Here is a 20,099-nt window from a genome sequence, read left to right on the forward strand (position 1 = left end):
TTATTGTCACGTTATGCTGAATTATATTACATTTTTAAATGGTAATTAAACAGTTGATGCGCCCTATTTGCTACGAAAGTGGTACAGTCCTGCGCTCAGCTGATTCCAAGGGAAACCCCTACGTGACAGCAATATTCCATCTGCTGCTGCCAGCCTGCTTGGAACACTTGTGTCACTGGCAAATATTGTCATTTTAGGGCAGGGAATTATTTTCTTTCCTCATAAAATATTGTTGACAATGTAGAAAGTTGTCTGAAACGGTATTTAGACCCTAGTAGAAGACCAAACCCTCTTGATGGAGGCTCATAATTAGATTTGTTGGGGCGGTGGCAGCAGTGCAGTTTTATGTGTTTGGCCCACCCTGTCCACTCAATACTGTTAAGTGTTTTATCATGGCAAATGATTCTTGACGTTTGAAAGATGCATTAAAAATAACACAGTTTGGAAAACCTCAGTCTCAAAACATTTTCTTATTTATTTCATTATTTGCTCATTAATATTATTTTATACACAACAGGAAACCTACAAAAGCATACAAAATATGACACCACACATCATGAATATACAATAATACATAATGTGTGATATTAGGCTATTATCATTATGTTATATATGCAAATGACATTGTTTACTCGTAGGATGCAGAAGACTTACTCCAACTTATATTCCACTGCAAGTAAAACATGACCTAATTTGATTGTTCATGTGGCCTAGCAATACAATTAAAAAAAGTAAACATTTACAGTCACTGAATACACATACATACACTTGTGTTTAGCTGTCATATTGTCGTAGCATCAACAGCTCAGCAAAAAAGTCATTTTGAGTGATGCAATTCATTTAAATACACAAACCATAGTCCCCAGTAGAGGGCCATACTGGAACTATAGACATTTGACTTGAGATTTAAAATAATGTACTACACCATCTCCATTGTTAACCAGTTACTTAGTTGAACCTATAGTCCTCCAGGGCCCTGTACTTGGCCCTTCCTTTCCCCCCCTAGTTCAAGCCCACAATGCTACAAGTCCACATCATGACACATTTGTGGGCTTCTAGATCTGCTGTTTTTGCGGAATGTTATTTTCACCGAATGTCTGCATATTATGATGACTAGAATCAGGACGCTAGGGTTAATTTGGTTAAGCCCTATATACTTTGTCGTACAACAAATAGCTCAAATAACCAATTGTGAGTTTGTAGATCAGCTATTTTAGCTATTTTTGAACTAAAATATAAATGCCCAAAATAGGGACGCCAGGGTTCATGTGGTTAAAATGAACCACAACGACCACCGTGGGGAGGTGTGTTCATTTGGGTCTGTTGTTGTGTGTTGTTGTTCTGTTATCAGTTTGCTCTGAGTGCTTTGAGAGCGGAGACAGAAACGAGGGAGTGCAGGACAACAGCCAGTATGTCATAGACCAGCAGCAGCACTGTCACACACCAGACCATGGACTGCAGGAGAGAAGGAATGACATGTATTTACAATAATATAATTATATTTACAGTAGAATAGTATAGAACAGTGGTTCTCAATGTTTATATTTATTAATTGTTTAGCTCTGGACCACTAGCATATTTTGAACAATGCCGAAGACCCACCCCACCTCCCCCACAACATATGTTGTCTGTTATCTGTATATTTAGAATATAACAAGGCATGACACAGTCATTTCTAATTTAGTTTTATTTTATTAATTTGAACATTAATGATCTGAAAGACAGATTTATACTTAGTTGCACGCCGGTGTCGCACACCGAAAATAGCAGATCTACAAGCTCATAATGTATTTGTGAGTTGTAGATCTTTGGTGTGTGTGACACTGCACGCCACAAGGTATACCAAGCCCTTAATCATTATTTTATTTCAAGTTTTTTTTCATCCACTATTAAATGAAGTAAATTAAAGATCTTAAATGTGATGGATCATTTAAACATTATTGCTAAATATGGCAGGTTATTTCATTATTTCTATTTACTTTTTTTTTTCTCGCTATGGCCCACCTGTAATTATAGCCTGGTAAAGCCCCTCCCTCCGGAAAAATCTCATAATAAATTACAAATGAGATTTCTGGAGGGAGGGTTTACCAGGCTACTGTAATTATGCCATGGACCGCTAGTTGTGTGTGGACCACTGTTTGAGAAACAGTGATAAAGAATGCCATTGGCTTAATATACATACAAACACTGACCTTCATGACCTCCATGGGACATTTGAAATGATGATGATAATCGTTGTGATACTCATCAGCAACGTCACGAGAACGACCTTCACAGTTCTCTGCCACCCCAATGGAACTGATCGAATAAGAGTAGAGACATAAGGCCACCAGCGCCCCCAGCAGGCCAGCCACGTTAATGACAGCGCATCCCCGAAGCTGAGGGAATAACAGAACAGAGACAGATGGATACATAACATTGTGGAATGCTAGTCATATAAGTGGGTTTGAAAAAGGCTAATTTCCGAATTCTGATAGCAATTAGACTAGACGTGCAACCAGGGCCGGATTAGCACTATATGGTGCCCCAGGGCGACCTCAAGTTGAAGTGGCCCCCCCTGCTCCCTGGGGCGGAGATATGGCTTGAAGCTGGGGGAGGTCGGCCGCGTGCGCCGAAATCGTGCACTCGCGCGGAAAATTACGTTTTTTTACGGATTTTGTTAGTTTCTTTCCGATTTTTGGTTACTTCATTTCAGTTTTATGCTTAGGGTTAGGGTTATGTTATTTCATTCTTATTGAAAATATATATATTTTTTGGTGCCTCCCATTGGCTGGTGCCCCAGGGCACTCGCCCCCTACGGCCTATGGGTAATCCGGCCCTGCGTGCAACACTTCAAACTCGAAAAATTAATCGATTATGACAAATTAAAAAAAATTGCAAAAATAACAGAGCTACAAAAAAAAGAATGCATATTTATTGAAATAGCAGGGCTACAAGCTCACAATGTGACACGTTGTAAATGTCACAGGCTTGGTAGCCTTGCGTAGCCAGACGATCAGAGATTTCCGCGTATACTGACACATCTGGGGAAATCTAAATAATATATTTAAATAAGCTAGAACAGTAGTCTTTGAATTGGTTACTCAATGCTTCTTTTTTTGTTCTTTTTTTTCAAAATTGTTTCCACACCCAGTTTTAGCCCATTCGTGGAATTCATTCATTTGTCACCAGTTGTATCAGTTGGCAGAGATCTTTGATTGCCTGGCTATGTAAGACTGCATTGTTTGGTTACATGGACTTACCAGCTGTCTGCTGGGAGACTTTTCACTGGCCATGGTGAGTGATCCTGCCGCCACAATCTGCAATAGGAAAGAGAACATGGCATATGATATCAGTCCCATTGGGCACAGTTGTGCTGTAATGGTTGTTTTCCCAAATCATAGCCTGTATTTAGGTTATTCAAAACATACTATAGCTTTAATATAAGTCTGTCACACGTTATGAGCTTGTAGATCAGCTAATTTGGCGCATGACATCTTCACGTAGCTAAATATAACTCGGGCTTAAGAGTAACAAAGTGGCTAATGCAAGAAAGAAAGCTAGAAAGGAAAGGTAGAATAGAACACATACAAGAGCTCCTACAACTAGTGGCAGTTGGAAGAGTTTGGGTAAACTGGAATCCAGGTAGTAGAGACAAGCTGTCAATAGGAGCTGAAACAGTCCCAACAGGATGGTCACCACCTACACACACACACACACACACACACACACACACACACACACACACACACACACACACACACACACACACACACACACACACACACACACAAATTGATCGTATCATTGTATGTATTTATTATTGATTACATATTTCTATATGTCTCTGCTACCTCCCGAACATGTGGCACTCAGTTTACGCTCACATTTGCAGACAATGAAAGACAATAAGCTTACAAAATAAGAGATATTTTGTGTTTTGCAGATACTACAAATACATGTTTATGTTTCCATTTTTGTCAATAAAAACATGAATGAATCCAGGCAGATTAATGTGAAAGGTAATGCATGATCAATTAATCAATGTGGTCATTGGTCTCCACCTTGTGGCCGCAGCTTGGTAAGACACATGGGAGTCTGAGAATGCCTTGTGTAGCCTGTCTCTGCCCTAAGTTCCCTCAACGTCCCTGTCTCTACACTCTACTATCTAAATAAAACAGCAAAAGAGGCAGAAAGACACATGCCAGTCTGAGGTAGAGTATATATACCCACTTCTTACATTCTGTATGAGAATTGCAATGAAGTACCACTTCAGTTTAAAGGACAGGAGTGATGGTTCATGTGAATGCACGTACAGTACCATCCAGTGACCGCAAGTGATTCAGTTACAAATGTTTTATCTTACATCTCAGTTTCTACCAATCTGTTCCCAAGAAAGAAGAATCCCTAGATTGACTATACTTTAACCTTGATTGTTGCATAAAACCATGTGCTGCTTAAGCCTTACGCCAACCTTGCACTATGTAAGTAGCTCTGGTGCTCTGGTCGTCTGGATGACTGACTGACTGGTTGACTGTCTGGCTGGTATATTGAACTCACCGCGACAGCCTCAGGGTCAAACAAGGGGAAGAAACGATGTAATCTGGGTCCAACTGCTGCCTCTGGCCCCGCCCCCGCCGACGACATGTCCCTGGAAAAAAAAAAGAATTAATTTACAATCACATACATACATAGCATAATAGTATAGTATACTGTAGCATAATGGAATAGTATAGTGTAAGGGTATGAATATAGTAGGGTAGTAATAGCCCAGTAGTTCTCAATGTTGGCTCCAGGGGCCCCCCGGGTCCTTGAGGGGGTTCCAGTTTAAACACATAAGCCCTTCTTTATTGTATGGGTATTTGAAAATAGCTGATCTACAAGCTCACAACGCATTGTGATGCGACAAGTTGTGAGCTTGTAGATGGGCTATTTTCAAACAATCTTGAAAAATGTTGACACGTCTTCTCTTATGGGGGTCCCTGGCACAAAATGCTTTCAAATGGGGTCAGCAGCAGAATACATTATCAATTTGGGGGTCCTTGATATGAAAATGTTTGAGAACCACTGGTATAGCCTAATAGTACAGAGTAGCATAATGTTGTAGTGTAGCATAGTCAAGTCAAGATAAGTTTATTTATATAGCACGTTTAAAAACAACAGCAGTTGACCCAAAGTGCTTTCCAAAAGACCAATAACTACATATTGACCGCAGTCCATGTACAAAGCAATAACAAAGCCTATAATCATAAACAGAAAAGCACAGAAAACAACAACAAACTAGTTTTGTGCGATGTGCGATTATTCCAAAGTTGAGGTGCAGCTACGGAGAAGGCCCGTCACCTTTGGTTTTGAGCCGTGTTATGGGAAACTGAAAGGAGTTTATGAGTGGATGATCTAAGCAACCTTGGGGCAGGAAGTGGGGTTAACAGATGGGAAATGATAGGAGGAGCTAGACTGATAAGAGCTTTAAAAAAGTAAACATTTTAAATCAATTAAAAACTTCACTGGTAACCAATGCAGTTGGGCCAAAACAATATAGCATAGCCTAATAGTACAGTATATTGTTATACTGTATTAAAGTGATATTGTTATACTGTATTAAAATGATTATAGTGTAACTATAATAATGTTTTATTCTATTGGTAACACACTTTATATTTGAACCAAATCTCAAAGTGCTACATATCAAAAAAATAATAATAATAATTTAAAAATAATAATAATAATACAAAAACAGTGACATGAATAAAATTCAGATCAAAGGTCAGATAGTCCATCTAGGCAAATGCCTCGTTAAAAATAAAGGTTTTTAGCCCCCTTTTCTGTAACTGTATAATAGTATATGTGTACTGTAATGTGATATAGTGCACCAAAGTGTTCCCAGGAAGTGAGAGTTTAAAAAGCAGTTGTGATTTTAATGGATGCTAGATAATGTGCACGATGATGCAACTGAGGGCAGCAGCTTTGAAATAGAAACAGACACATGAACAGACAGACGGATGAGAAGGGGGAGACAGTAAGAACAACAGCCAAACAGCCTGCCAAACCACACAACACAACACAACACACTACACAAAACTTAACAGAGCAACGGACTGCATGAAGCCACATAAAACTAAGTGGTGTGTGTGTGTGTTTAGTGTGTGTGGGTGCGCGTGCGTGTGTGTACACAATACGTTTAAGTGTGCTCATGAGTGATTTATAACTAGTTGCTCGCCAGTGTCACGCACCGAAAACTGCAGATCTATAGTGTAGATCTGCTGTTGCCTGTGCACGACACCCACGCACAATTAAGCATAACTCAGGAATAAGTGAGTGAAGGGGGAGAGGCGTAAGAGAGCAACGGAGATTGTGAAACAGAGGGGGTGTGTGTGTGCGCGTGTGAGAGAGAAAGAGAGCATTAGTTCATGAAAAACACATGTCCGAATCCCCCCGAGGAAACGATGGAATGCTGCTGGATGGGAAACAGATGTGCGGAGGAAAAAGACAGGGCCGAGAAGGAGGAACAACCGTGAGACAGTGAAATCGATAAATGATGTTCAGAGGAAGTGGAGAGCTTTTATTCCCAGGATATTGTAAATCAGGGTGGTTTATTAGTCATAGGATAAACAAAAAATCACGGATATTCAACCACGTATTATTCCAGTGATCTCAACAGTGCTTGATTTGTTACAATGTAACATATTGTCATCCATGGAGGTCTACTTTAACTTACCCCATGAAACCTTGCTTCCCTATTCTGAAGTGAACATTAGGTGAAAATCACATATCTACAAGGTCACAACACGTTACAAAGTGACTTGTTATTAGCCTGTTAGCTACGTTCATCAAAGAAAGTTTGTGTAGCCTATTGGGAAAACAAGAGTAGGCCTAACCATGTATAGGGCCAGTCCTGATGAATTAGTTCACTATAGAGGGTTTTAGTGTGTGTTTTTCAACCAGTCAGTGGGAACTCCAAAGTGGGTTGTGAAATGTTTTGACAGGCTCTCAGACAAACAACAGCTTCAATAGAGGGGAATTGTGTTATTTGATAGGCTGTTTTGACTATAGTGGTCAGTGGTTCTCAACCTTTTCTGGATCAGGGCCCACTTGAAATATCAAAAGCATTTGCTTTTGATATTACATACAAGAGGTCCTATATAACACCCATCTGACCACTTAACACGACAACAGTCAAGTGGTCAGATGGGTGGGCCGCGTGCATTTTCAGAGCATGTTTATTTTAATGATCAAACAATCGATTATGTTCCGGCCTGGATAAATAACTAACATTGTATACTTTAAGTTCATATTTTTCGGTATCACAAAGACAATTTTTTCAAGGTAAAAACAAAACAAAACATTAAACATTATATTTGTATATTAGCATAAAAATCTTAGTGTTTTGCCAATTAGTTGGGGTACCACTTGCAATACCCTCACGGCCCACCAGTGGTCCCCGCCCCACAGGTTGAGAATCACTGCTTTAGTGGTCAGTGTGGGTACCAGAGCAAGGCCAGATTGACAGCTCCAGCAGGGGGCGCCATACTTCAGTACTTGAATCTGGAATGACCTGTAGCCTACTAGTCCAGTGGACCCATAGTTGTTGGCCCATTAGGGCCACACAGACCACTATAACTCTAATAGTGTACAAAATAATGGTTCCATTCTTAGTGTACACTCTTACAGACCTGTAGGGGTCCATTTGGTTCCTATACTAACAATCAACAATTCAGCTGGGGGACCACTTGGAACCCCCTCAACTTGAAGGGGTTACAAGGGGGTCCCCGGCTAAGGCTGAGGGCCTCAAAGACCCCTGCGGGTCACTAGACCCCACTTTGTGAACCACTGGACACCATTGAATAGTATCTTAAATCCTTTACATAACCAAATATATTTCACAAAAAACTTTTAACATGAAAATATGTCATGATGCAACACCTTGTGAACTTGATCAGTCAATGTTTTAAGATTGTTTTAAATAATGAGGGGGGGGGAAAATCACCTATAGTATCATGCAAGGACGCCATGTTGAAAGTGGGTAAGTTATTGGGAATCATGCACAAACAATGCTATAAAACATGTTTGGTAACTAATCAAATGGGTTTTAAGGTTGAGTTATGCAAGACCCCTGAACCATTCTTTAGCAGCATTTGAATGAATAAAAGGTTATATAGCCTTGGATCAAGACATCAGTCTGACATTCTTTTATCAAGGCATAAATATCCTACATAGCCTGTAGGTAACCTTTTCCAACAGTATGTTTAAATATGGTAACCGGAACACTGGGCCCCTGAGAACACATGGGCAGGATTTAAAAAAAATACTTAATGATTTTATATTTATTTTTGCCAATGAGGGGGCAAATACATATAATATATATTTTTGTTATTACATTTAAGGCCCAATATTTCCACAAATGCTACAAATTGCTACAGTACAAAACCTGTGACATGTAAGTCATTTTGGGGAAGGGGAAGGTTTGATAATAATGTAGCTACCGTGCATGTTAATCATGTATACTTTACATTATTTCCAACCATTTTTTACATTTTGGGGGAAAAAAAAGAAGAAAAAAAAAAGAGAATTTAATGTGCCCACAACACGTTTTAGGTGCCCACTGGACCTGTATCCATATAACTACATGATCATGATGTGATTGACATCTGACTGTCTCCAGTGGTTGGAGATGGACTCCATTGAGACATTTAGAGAGGCTGTGACGGTCGGGTAGGACACCCTAGCCTACTGGTTGTCAAGTAGGCTGTATGAGGCACACTAACGGGATGACAACTTGCATGAGGCAGTTGCTTTCTCACACGGTAGACCTGAGTTCAAATCTCGACTCGAGAAGTAGATTGCCTAAACAGTTACGGATTGCAGGTTTAAGATGTAGCCTAGGCCTAATAGTCAATTTACACGCCATATAGTGTGCGACAGACAGTGTCGCGTGGCCAAAAACTGGTCTATATCTAGCCTAGCCTAACTGATCATCGATCAGTCTGTAAAGTAAACTATCCGACCGTGTAAGTGATGGTAGAAGAACCTCCGTTTCGTCTCTTTCTCTAGGCCTACTTAAGACAACCAATCTGGGTGCTGCCAGCATGTTAACAAGGAATAAATAATGATTTGCATTACAACCGTTTCAATCATTCGCCTGCCATAGAATCTTGGTCTATGCAGAACAACAATGTCCAATCAACATTTCAATCGAAAATGATTATTAGGCTATTCAAAATCTGGTACTTACATGGAGGGAAAAAAACGTTTTTAAAAGTAGGCTATGCAGAAATCTTTGGCGCAAACAGGGTGTCTCCTTCACACATCAAAGTACTCCTCCGTTACCGTGCGTGAGATCAACTTTTTGCTGTAATATCCCGTAAACCAAAAAGCAAAGGAACGGGGGAGGACTGTACGGTCCCACTCCACACGGATGGGTTTGGTTTTCACCTCCTGGCGCTCCGCCGAGCGCGCCGTGTGTTGATCCATGCGCTCCATGAAAGCGCACGGTGGCAAAACGAGCGCACCTTTGGAATAGATCAGCGCTTTTCTGACTCGCGCGCGCGCGCGCACGCAGACAAACGCAAACAAAGTAAAGAGTCATTTTACAGCAATAGCCTACACACACACACACACACACACACACACACACACACACACACACACACACACACACACACACACACACACACTCGCAGGACAAGGACCTGGAGGTTGTGAAATCCAACCAGATCTCAAGGAGTGGCCCGTCCTATAGCCTATGTATAGCATTGTATGGTCACTTATACTGTTGGACTGGAGGAGAAAGAGGTAGGATGATCAGCCATTCTTCTTATTAACAACCCCGGAGTCCCGATTTTATGGGCAACATTTTCAAAAAAGAAATAGCGACAATAGCACATCTGCAAGCTCACAACATGTTGAGTTTATAGAGGTCTTTTATTTTTGCTATTCATCCACCACTAAGTAGCCTAAGTCGGAGAGGGGCAGTGGTTGATACCGTGCATGTTATTTATGTCGTTTATGCATGCGTTCAGTGGGTACGACACGATGGTGAAACTATTAGAACCCTGTATATTCTCTGTCGAACATTACAAAGAGGAATGTGTCCTGGTGGGACTTTTGTTTTGTTTTTTGGGTTATCGTTTTGCATCAATAGCATTTCTTTTATCAGATCCCATTATAAAGATTGGATAAAACTAGTGATCCCACAAGAGAAATGCACTTATTTCACACATGGGCCATGGCGTATATATAGGCAGGCAAATAATCTACTATGAAAACACACACGACAACACACATGCACACGCACATGCACATTCACGCACGCACACACAAATACATAAATACAGACCCCCAGGGTTCCTTGAGGGGGTTCCAGGGGGACCCCACCCAAAGTAGTTAATATGCCATCAAAATCAGTTTAACCACATGTCCACTTTAAACCTAGATCTACGAGCTTTCAGATCTAAAAAAATCTAACAAATCTTGAATAAATATGGATAATTCTTTTTAACATTTAACAACACAAATGTTGTATTGGGGGTCCCTTGCACAAAACTGTACGTAGCGTGATCATTAAGTAGGGCGCTGATTTACGAAAAAACACAAAAAGTTAGAATATGGAGATAGGAGGTTTCTGCCCAACAGCAACGATATTCTGACTGACAGTATGTGTGTCTCCAAGACGCTGAGAAGGCCCTGGGGGTATCTGGAGCGAGGCCACCATGGTGTCAGTGTCCAGGGACCTGTCGGTGCGAGTCATCGAGGACGAGAACGCTGGCAAGCTCAGTGACCGACAGGAAGCCCTGAGGGCCAGTGTCCGGAAGGGAGAACCCAAAGCCCTGGGGGTGAGCCGTGTGTGTGTGTGTGTGGTGTGTCAGAGGTAGAAAGTAACTGAGTATATTTAGTACTGTACTGAAGTACAGTTTTGAGGTATTTTTTACTTTACTGGAGTATTTCCCAATTTTCGCGACTTTTACTTCTACTCAACTTTGGTAATATGGAGCACACCCGACACCGAAATGTTCCTGTCAATTAAAGAAAATGTCTTACTCTGTGCACATTTGCGTGCGCATGCATGATTGCATTTAGTGTTTGTGTATCTGTATCTTTAGGTGACCCAGGTGATGCTGGGGGTGATGGTCATCCTCTACTCCATTCCTCTCCACTGCACTGAGTTCACGGAGGTGGTCACCCTGGGAGTACCGTGGTGGAGCGGTCTGTCGGTGGGTGAGCCCTGCAGAACACACCAGTCAAATCAAATTTATGCTTCGTCGCCTCCTTCCGTCCTCTGGCGTGACCCGGAAATCGTTTGCGTCCCAGGGCTTAAAGGGATAGTTCACCCCCAAAATGATTTTTTTCCTATCGATTAGTCACCCCATGGAGACTTGAATTCACGGATATAGTATAGTTTTAGTATTGGGATCTGGCTAGAGAGAGACCCAGTTCAAAATCAATATAGCCCCGAGTGTGTAACTTTGACATAGTATGCCAAGTTAACATCAGTTCAGTTCAGACCAGTTTAACGTTATTGTCATGTGTATAGACCCCTTAACAGACGACATCACACTGATAAGAACCAGTATGCGGTATGCGTGCGCAGGCCGGCACCAAATGAAACCCATTCTGTCATGTCTCGCTAGGACGCGCCTCACTAGCCAACACACAAGAGGAGGTTGAATGTTCTGAAACCAGCGCACCCCAAAACAATATGTTGGGAATTGATTGCATGAAACAATCACCTGTGCGTCCAGTCTCAATGTTGGTAAACAAATAATAGGTCTATTATACTACGATCTGTGCTTTAAAGGTTTCATGACGTTCAGTTTTACCACACATTAAAAGTCTTTGTCATGGTCCTTCAAACGTGTATAAAAGGTTTTAACAAAAAAATCCACTCCATTGATCCATGGAAGGTGTTTTTCTCTCACATTTCTAAAGCCTTTTCAACTGCAATGAAAAAATTGGAGAGTGGGCGGGAGGAGAGTGGGCGGGATTAATGGCCTGTGACTTCACTGCCCAAGGGCCAAGCTCAGATTACTTTTCTGACTAATTATTCAGAAAACCCCAGACCACAGAATGTTCAAAGTTCAGATTTTCTGGGTGTAATTGAGGTCATAAAACCCCCCAAAAACATATTTAAAAAAAAAAGTGAAAATGAATGTCATAGAACCTTTAACACAAAGTATACTACATACACCATCCCAAAACCAACAAAAAATACCTACTTAGACTGTATATCTCTGCTGTCCAGCGCGAACCTGCTAACTCCAAAACGCTCATTGTTCAGGAAACGAAAAAACAAAATATACGTTTTTCAGGAAATGAAGAAAACCTTATATTTTTAAAACAAAGCAATACTACCTCATCAAAGTTGGTATAGTGACTTTATATATTGTCAGATACTTGCATGTGTCATTATATTATCAAAACTTTACCAAAATCCAGCGCAAGTGGAGATAGTAGTTTCAGACGAGCAGAAATCAAGCTGAAATAGAGTTAGGTGTCCAAACAACAATAGCTCCACTTGCTGCTGAGGGAGAGGTTTCAAAAGGGTACAAATTCCCAAAAGCTGCATCACAACAACGTGTGAATTAATGCCCTGATGCTTCATGACACTTATATAGGCCAACAACAATAATAAACAGGACTTTAAATATTACAATAACCTTTGCAAAGAGGGGTTCACAGAATTGGAGTTTCAGTAGAACTAGTGCGAGTCGCGACAGAAATGCTATGAACTCCTTTCTTCTAGTCACATTGCTCTCTTCATTAAACACTTCATAGATTTTAGAAATGAAATACTTTTCATTGGTTTAAATGTTTAGATTTTTTACACAGACGTAAAGGATGTTCAATAGCGTTGATTTATGAAAAAAAAAGAAGCTGAAAATGGAGTTAGCTGATTCGTCCCGGACACCGACGATATACAATACACTATGTATACATCAAGTGAAACATCACAAATGTCTTCCCAACATCTTTGTTTGCACAATGCTAATAATTAAAGACTGCTATGCAGCAAATGTATCAGACCAGACCCATTGGTTCATTATTTCTTGGCTCCTATGTAGACCAATAACATGCTTTGATATCAATATTTGTAGTAGCACTTAATCTTCCTGTGATCAGCATTTGAAGTACCAGTGGTCTGATATGTCTAGCCCAGGGGTCTTCAATGTTTTTCAGGTCATGGACCCCTAGGCTGAGACATAGATGAAGCAGAGACATATTGTATGACATTGTGTTGCAGGTTAAACCTTTTCATTGATAGCTTCATAGACTTGTTTGCCATCAGTGTTGGATTTATGTTAATTTGTATTTTCAGACATTTAACCACTTAAACTGTCGATACTTAGAAAACCTGAGCTTTCACTCTGTACTTGGTCCGCTCTTTTTTCTCTCCACTCTAAACCTCTTTGCTGAAAATAACAGATCTACAAGCTCACAACGGCTCGCGCGGCTGTTTTTGGCTAAAGTTCTCAGAATAGGGATGCTACAGTTCAAGTGATTAATGTAAAAAAAAAAAAATCCTATCACACAAAGATTTGTAGTAACTCTTAGGACCCCCTAGCGGTCCCGGACCCCCTGTTGAAGACCCCTGGTCTAGCCCATTGACATATGACTCGCTGTATACTTGACATTTTTCCAAAGCATACCCTGGCTTGCTGGATTTTCTAGAAAGTCTTTGGATTCCATTCATTTCAGCACCTGAAACGTGTAACTTCAAAGTAACGTTATTGTTAGCACAACAAATTGAAAGTCTAGCTGAAAATAGTCTCCGGCCAAAAGACAAATTTAATTCACAGACGTGTGATTTATTAACCACACAATGATGTTTAGCCAACAAACACAGGATCTAAAAATGAACAATTAACAGGAAAATGTTGTATGTTTATATATGATATAGATACTGTAATAATATATACTGTAATATATACTGTATATACGGCGCACAAGATTACAATACTTTTATTCAGGACAATGTAGAGAGACAAAAAGGTTAGAGAGGAGGAAAGACATGCACCAGTGGTCCAGGTGCAATGGATCCAGAGACAGTGGGATTATTGTTGATCAGCTACCAATGCTCTGCTCTAACATTTGTTTATCTACAGTTCATCGCAGCAGGAGTGGTTGCCATCATATTGGACAAATACTGCAGCAGGAAAACCGTGAGTTTGAACACGCACGCACGCACGCACGCACGCACGCACGCACGCACGCACGCACGCACGCACGCGCACACACACACACACACACACACACACACACACACACACACACACACACACATATATTTACTGTATGCCCATCACCTACTTCATGACCGCCGGACTCCACTCTGATAACCACTGCTGTTACTGTCATTCCAACATGTGATGGTTTGACTTTGAACTGTGCTTGTGGTCAGTTGGGGGTGTGTCTGGTGGTCAGCGTGGTGTCCGTGGCCCTGGCGGTCCTGGCGTTGATCATCTACTCCGTGGACCTGGGGAAAAACGCTGAGTCGCCGTGTGTCAAGACGGAGCACGACACCTGTGATGAGAAACACCACGCCGTGGCAAGTAGACACGCTCACACACCACACACTGTTCCCAAACACCATACTGTCACCTAACACCACACTGTGGCAAGTAGCGACGCTCATGCTGCATCAGCGCTGTAGGAAGCCATTCCCAGTTGGGGGGGATATATTTGTACCGGGCCACATGCACGAGCGCCACACATGCACGCGCGCGCAGCGCGGTTTTTCGCGGTTATTCCCCTTTTATTTCGCGGTTATTCCCCTTTTATTTCCGTTTTTTATTACTTTAATTTGGTTAATTCGGTACCAAAAAATGTAGAGGGGGGGTGGGGCCGCTCTTCCACCTTCAAGCACCTCACACAGCTGATCGTGAGGCTTTTTTTTCCTCCTCTTTTTTCCCGTGGCCTCGCGGCCCAAATACCGGTTCGCGGCCCACGCGAGGCCGCTCCGCGACCCACGGGGGACGAATCCCCCCCGTACGGCCCTGTGCTGCATTCACACTGGCAGATACAAAAGATAAAAAGCTACACAGCATATGTGTAGCTTTGTGGCTTAAGTTGAAACCTGCTCAACTTTTTGTAGCTTTGTAGCTGTTGTAGCTTATGTAGCAGCTACAAACGTTGGATATATCTTTGTATCGCCATGTCGCCGACTTCCAGTGAAAAAGAGTGGTAGCCTGTACTTCAAACGCTGTCCGCAAACACCAAACACCACATCGTGGCAAGTATTGTACAGCCACTCACACAGCAAACACTGTCACCAAACATCCCACTGTGGTAAGTACAGTCACTCAAACATGTGCATTATAAAGCACAGCGGCCCCAAAAAATGACACTATCACTCTTTCATGAATATTATTGGAGAGAATGTGCACACGTGCGTGCATGCATGCATGTGTCTGTAATTATTAACATGAGGCCTGTGTCTCTCCTGTCTTCTCCAGAGGCTGAGCAGAGGAGTGAAGTCCTCTCTGTTGCTCTTCACGTTGGTGCAGGCGGCCATCTCCTCCGTCCTCTGCTATCTCCTCCACCGAGAGAGACGGACCTTTGGAGACTATGCTGTAAGAAAACACTGTCTGCACCGCACACTAATATTAACCACTAAAAGGTAGGATAAGGGGTATTTTCTTGTTAAAATAAGTGTTAAATACCTCTATATTCCGATAGTACTCATAGAGTGTTTGTTCAGTAACATGTGTCTCCCCGTCTCTCCAGCTCCTTAATAAACAGAAAATACAGTTTGTGATACCAATTTTATTAAGAAATGAGTAGACAAAATTGGAACCAGAACACTATACATTTGAAGCTGATGAAGGGTTACTCTTTTCTGATTGGCTGAAATTGGCAACCCACCTTAAAAGGTATTTACTGATTATTAAAGAGCTGGAGAGCTGGGAAGACCCATGTTACGTAACAATATATAATAGCAATGATTATTATCAGAATATAGAGCTTTAGCCTTTTAACAAAAAACCTTCTTTTAACCGAAGAATATCTCTTACCCTACCATTAAACCCTTTGTACTTTCAACACAAGTAATCTTCTACTTAAGTAATATTTAAGTGGAGTAAGAGTACTTCTAATTGAGTTGGACATTAGTACTTATCTACCCCGTAATAAAGTCTATTACTGTGAGACGGAGCTACCGTTGGTTAGTGGTGTTAACTGAAGTCTGCACTGCTTCATTTGAAGCAAATTGGGAATTGCAAAGCCCTTCAGTTTCATCATCCATATCAATATTTCACATAGTAACATGACAATGTGTCACTTTCAGACGCCTTTTTTAAGTTAAAATACAGCCGCTGTTAATTTCCAACACAGCTGCGGTGCATGAGTTGCTGTTAGCACGTCCTCAACACTCACACAAGTTTTACAGAAACACGATGAATGTTATCCCTAATTCAGTGATGCCCAACCTGTGGGCTGGGGCCCAATCGAGGGCCATGGGAATATTGCAAGTGGACCACTAAATAATTGGCAAAACATTTATTTTAATAATGTAAAATGTATATGAAAAAAAAATGTTTTCCTTTAAAACCTTGAAAAATATATTTTCATTTTGATACTGATAAATAGGAACTTGAAGTACAGTACACTACATCAGTTCCATTGATCCAAGTTGGAACCAAATCGATTGATTGATCATTAAAATAATCATTCTCTGAAATGCATGCGGCCCACCCATTTGGCTGCCATGTTAAGTGGCCAGATGGGTGGGCCGTGAATGCTTCTGAGATTTTTTAAGTGGGCCCTGATCCAGAAAAGGTTTTGGAACCACTGCACTAACTGAATGCTTCATCTATGTTCACATTGACACAAGGGAGCATGCGCCCAAAGCAGGTTTTTCCAAAGCTGGAGCTTTTGCCGTGACTAGTTCCAATATCATCAAACAGGCAATCCTAATCGAGAGCTTTTAATCATAACAATGACTACATTGTTTTAATCAATAAGAAGAAACATTTTTTCCCTTGTTTATTTTTTTCTCTGGGCTGATATTAGTCTGCTTGTGCAGATTGAACACAACTGCTGTGTTGTGAAATGATGTTTCTGTCATGGTAACATGACACTAGTCTGACTGCAGCGTGATTCAGTCTATGTGGCAGTCATCTTACACCTACTGGCCAAATTATTTTTTGGGGTCTTATCCCTTATTTGGAACAGCTGCACTATTAAAATACTAACAACTAGACGCCTTGGAGGAAAAACAAACTTTTTTTCACCTATTTATGCCAATTACACACGCCAAGAAGCCTTGAATCCTTGCTTGTGTCGCATTACTTCACCCGTTAATGAAGAATCCAAAAATGAAGAAAGAAAATAGGGCTCAGCTGGGGCTGCTATGGCATTTACAGTCCACACAAAAGTAGACCAAACAAAGCGAACCTCAGCTGATGCTGCTATGCAGGGACTCGTTAAGACTCAAAGAGGCCCCTGGGCTAATTATCATTTAGGCTGAGGGGCTTACACTGTATACATTTTAGCGTTAATATACATTTTAGTAAATTGCTGATGGGTCCTACTTCCATGTTGCTACCCGCATACAGTAAACCACAAGGCCAAGCCACAAGCCACAACTTGCCTCACTGGCAGGTAAGCTAGCAGTGGCAAGTAGTGGGAAGGAATTCATTGGCATAATGACTGAATTTGGAGAAAAAAGGGGTGAACATAATAATAATAATAATGACATCATGGCGTCTCTCCCCTACTCTTTTCTGTCTGTCTGTCTGTCTGTCTGTCTGTCTGTCTGTCTGTCTGTCTGTCTGTTTGTCTGTCTCTCTCTCTCTCTCTCTCTCTCTCTCTCTCTCTCTCTCTCTCTCTCTCTCTCTCTCTCTCTCTCTCTCGTAGACTCTCATTCCGAGTGCTCCAGCGACCCCCACCACACTCACGCCCCCTGACCTGTCCTGAACTGAACCATCATTGGACGATGATGATTTTGTCCCCCCTCAATCTTGACATTGTATGTTTTATTAGTAAATATGGGTCAATATTCAGTTTGGACTCTGAGCAGCGCTCCTACGCCTGCCTCCTGATGGTATATACAGTATCAGTGTGTTGGAGCTCGCTCTGGTTTCAATCCGCATTTCTTTGGATTGCAAAGTGGAATCCTGAGGCAATGGAATATCAGTGCGTTCACTGTATGACAGAACGAGAAAGGATGGCTTTATGCCCGAGGAATATCTTGTCGCGCGACGGTGTCCCGCGGCAGAAAGAGTCGATCTGCAAGCTCACAACGAGTCGCATCGTGATGCATTGTGATCTTGCAGGTCAGCTCGTTTCGCCACAGGACACCATGACACGATGGAGTATATACAGTACGAGTACATTAGGCATATCGTCCCTGAAGGTCAAAATGAATGGTGAATGAGCTATGGATGGATGGATGGGAAACGTAAATGAGCAAGGATGGAAAAACAAGCAACTGAATACACAAGCCAACAAACCAATGTGAATGGGGAGGAGGATGACATGATAGGATGGAATGAGCATGCATGCATGTACAGGAAAATCCAAGAGTAGTTCTTTTCAATAAGCAGGCATTTATTGCGTTTTCCACCAGAAAGGTTTGCAAACCGCACTAGCAGTGTAACAGTTACTCGAACTAATCGATTATAAAACATAAAAATAAACGATAATCAATCATTTAGCCGCTGCTGGTGCGAAAATCATGCACACACAATACAAAAGCAGAAAGTTGTTGCTGTGGGCCGAGTTTGATTGGTCATCTCTTTCACTTTGTTATGCCAGGACAGATTTTTCATATTTGAAAACACAGCCCTCATTATTATCACAAACCGCTCATGAGAAAATAACTTAACCTTCTGAAATGTTTCAGAATTTGAAATCAACCAAGACAACATCTGACTCTGTTGATTCTACAATTCACTTTGTACATTTGCAGTTTAAATCGTCATGTTTGGATAGATGGTTTTATGATTGCTGACACCAACATCAAATCAACTTCCAGTGGGCAGTGATTCTCAACCTTTTTCATTTCAAGGACCCCCAGTTTGACATCCATTAGGCCACGGACCCCCTATATTGATACAATCATTTATCTGTGGGACCCCAATATACACTGTAAAATCCCAAGTGTTTCATTTAACTCCATAAGGGCCCATAAGGGTCCGTTTGGCTCCATTTGTACGCTGTCGCAGTTATAGACTTGTTAAGGTCAACATGGTTCCTCACTATAAGTCATTTAGCTGGGGACCCCCTGGAACCCCCTCAAGGACCCCTGGGGGATGCTACATCCCTCTAACCTCTGGGGGCCACCCTGCCTCAACTTAATAAACATATAAGAAAATCACTTATAATTGAGTTTGCACAGTGTTAGCCTCAAAAGATATGCACAGCAATTTTGTACTAATTCCTTCATATATTTGTATATTTTTTACTAAATAAAATCTTATGTATATATTAAAACCATAATCATGCATTTTGTTGGGTTCCCACCGCTTTTTGTCTCCGCCAGGCTAGATGGCCAAAGGCCGGAGACTGTTTTGCTCCTGCCCATCCGTGTATGTATCTTTGTGTACAGATACTCAAAAAATTACAAGTAAAAAAAAAAAAAAAAAGTTACAGTAAAAATGAAAATAAAGTACAGTACTAAAGTAATGTAGGCCTATTAGTTACTGTCCGCCACTGCTTAAAGTGCACCATGATGTAAGCAACACAGCTGCAGCTAATCAACTGAATAATGCATGGGTGTGTTAGATTTAGGTTGACTAATGGTCTATGCTTGCACACCAGCACACCCTAGCTCTGGTCCATAGCATTAGAAGGAGTTCTCCTTAATGCTATGGTACTTTCGAGCCGTTGCACACATACCCCTGCGCAGCCTCTGGTCTTTAGTCAAAATAAAACTAGCCTGCCATGTTTCTTTTTTAACCTAACTCTAGAAAAACAAGACTCTAGCTGGAGCCCTCACTCGATGTCGCTAAAAACGAAACTTTAAACCTCCCAAGACAAACTGATATGGCTACTACTCGGCCTCAAGCCCATGACCCACCTATACTCCAACTCTCTTTGCTATAGTTTGGGATGGTTCAGGGTAGAAGACAGGGTTAAGTAAACATCAATGGGACTGGTATTTAAGATACTCAGAGGACCAGTGC

General features: G+C 41.4%; 2 protein-coding genes across 2 annotated transcripts; one reads left to right on the forward strand and one right to left on the reverse strand.

Annotated features, from left to right (window-relative positions):
* Positions 1-451: 451 nt before the first annotated feature.
* On the reverse strand, positions 452-9,357 carry LOC311059917 (uncharacterized protein). Its single transcript, XM_084078035.1, has 6 exons — positions 9,212-9,357; positions 4,540-4,630; positions 3,571-3,681; positions 3,243-3,299; positions 2,193-2,378; positions 452-1,455 (listed from the first exon to the last, which is right to left on the reverse strand). Coding segments are annotated over exons 1-6 (555 nt in total). The 5' UTR covers positions 9,214-9,357; the 3' UTR covers positions 452-1,347.
* Positions 9,358-9,751: 394 nt separating this feature from the next.
* On the forward strand, positions 9,752-19,418 carry tmem176 (transmembrane protein 176). The gene is made up of 7 exons (XM_084078011.1): positions 9,752-9,771; positions 10,649-10,811; positions 11,079-11,189; positions 14,079-14,135; positions 14,375-14,521; positions 15,429-15,545; positions 17,830-19,418. The coding sequence occupies exons 2-7, from the start codon at positions 10,689-10,691 to the stop codon at positions 17,887-17,889; spliced, it is 615 nt and encodes a 204-aa protein (XP_083934137.1). The 5' UTR covers positions 9,752-9,771; positions 10,649-10,688; the 3' UTR covers positions 17,890-19,418.
* The last annotated feature ends 681 nt before the right edge of the window (positions 19,419-20,099 follow it).

The sequence above is a fragment of the Gymnoscopelus microlampas genome (assembly GCF_963454915.1).
Source record: "Gymnoscopelus microlampas genome assembly, chromosome: 2".
In the NCBI taxonomy this organism is placed as follows: domain Eukaryota; kingdom Metazoa; phylum Chordata; class Actinopteri; order Myctophiformes; family Myctophidae; genus Gymnoscopelus; species Gymnoscopelus microlampas.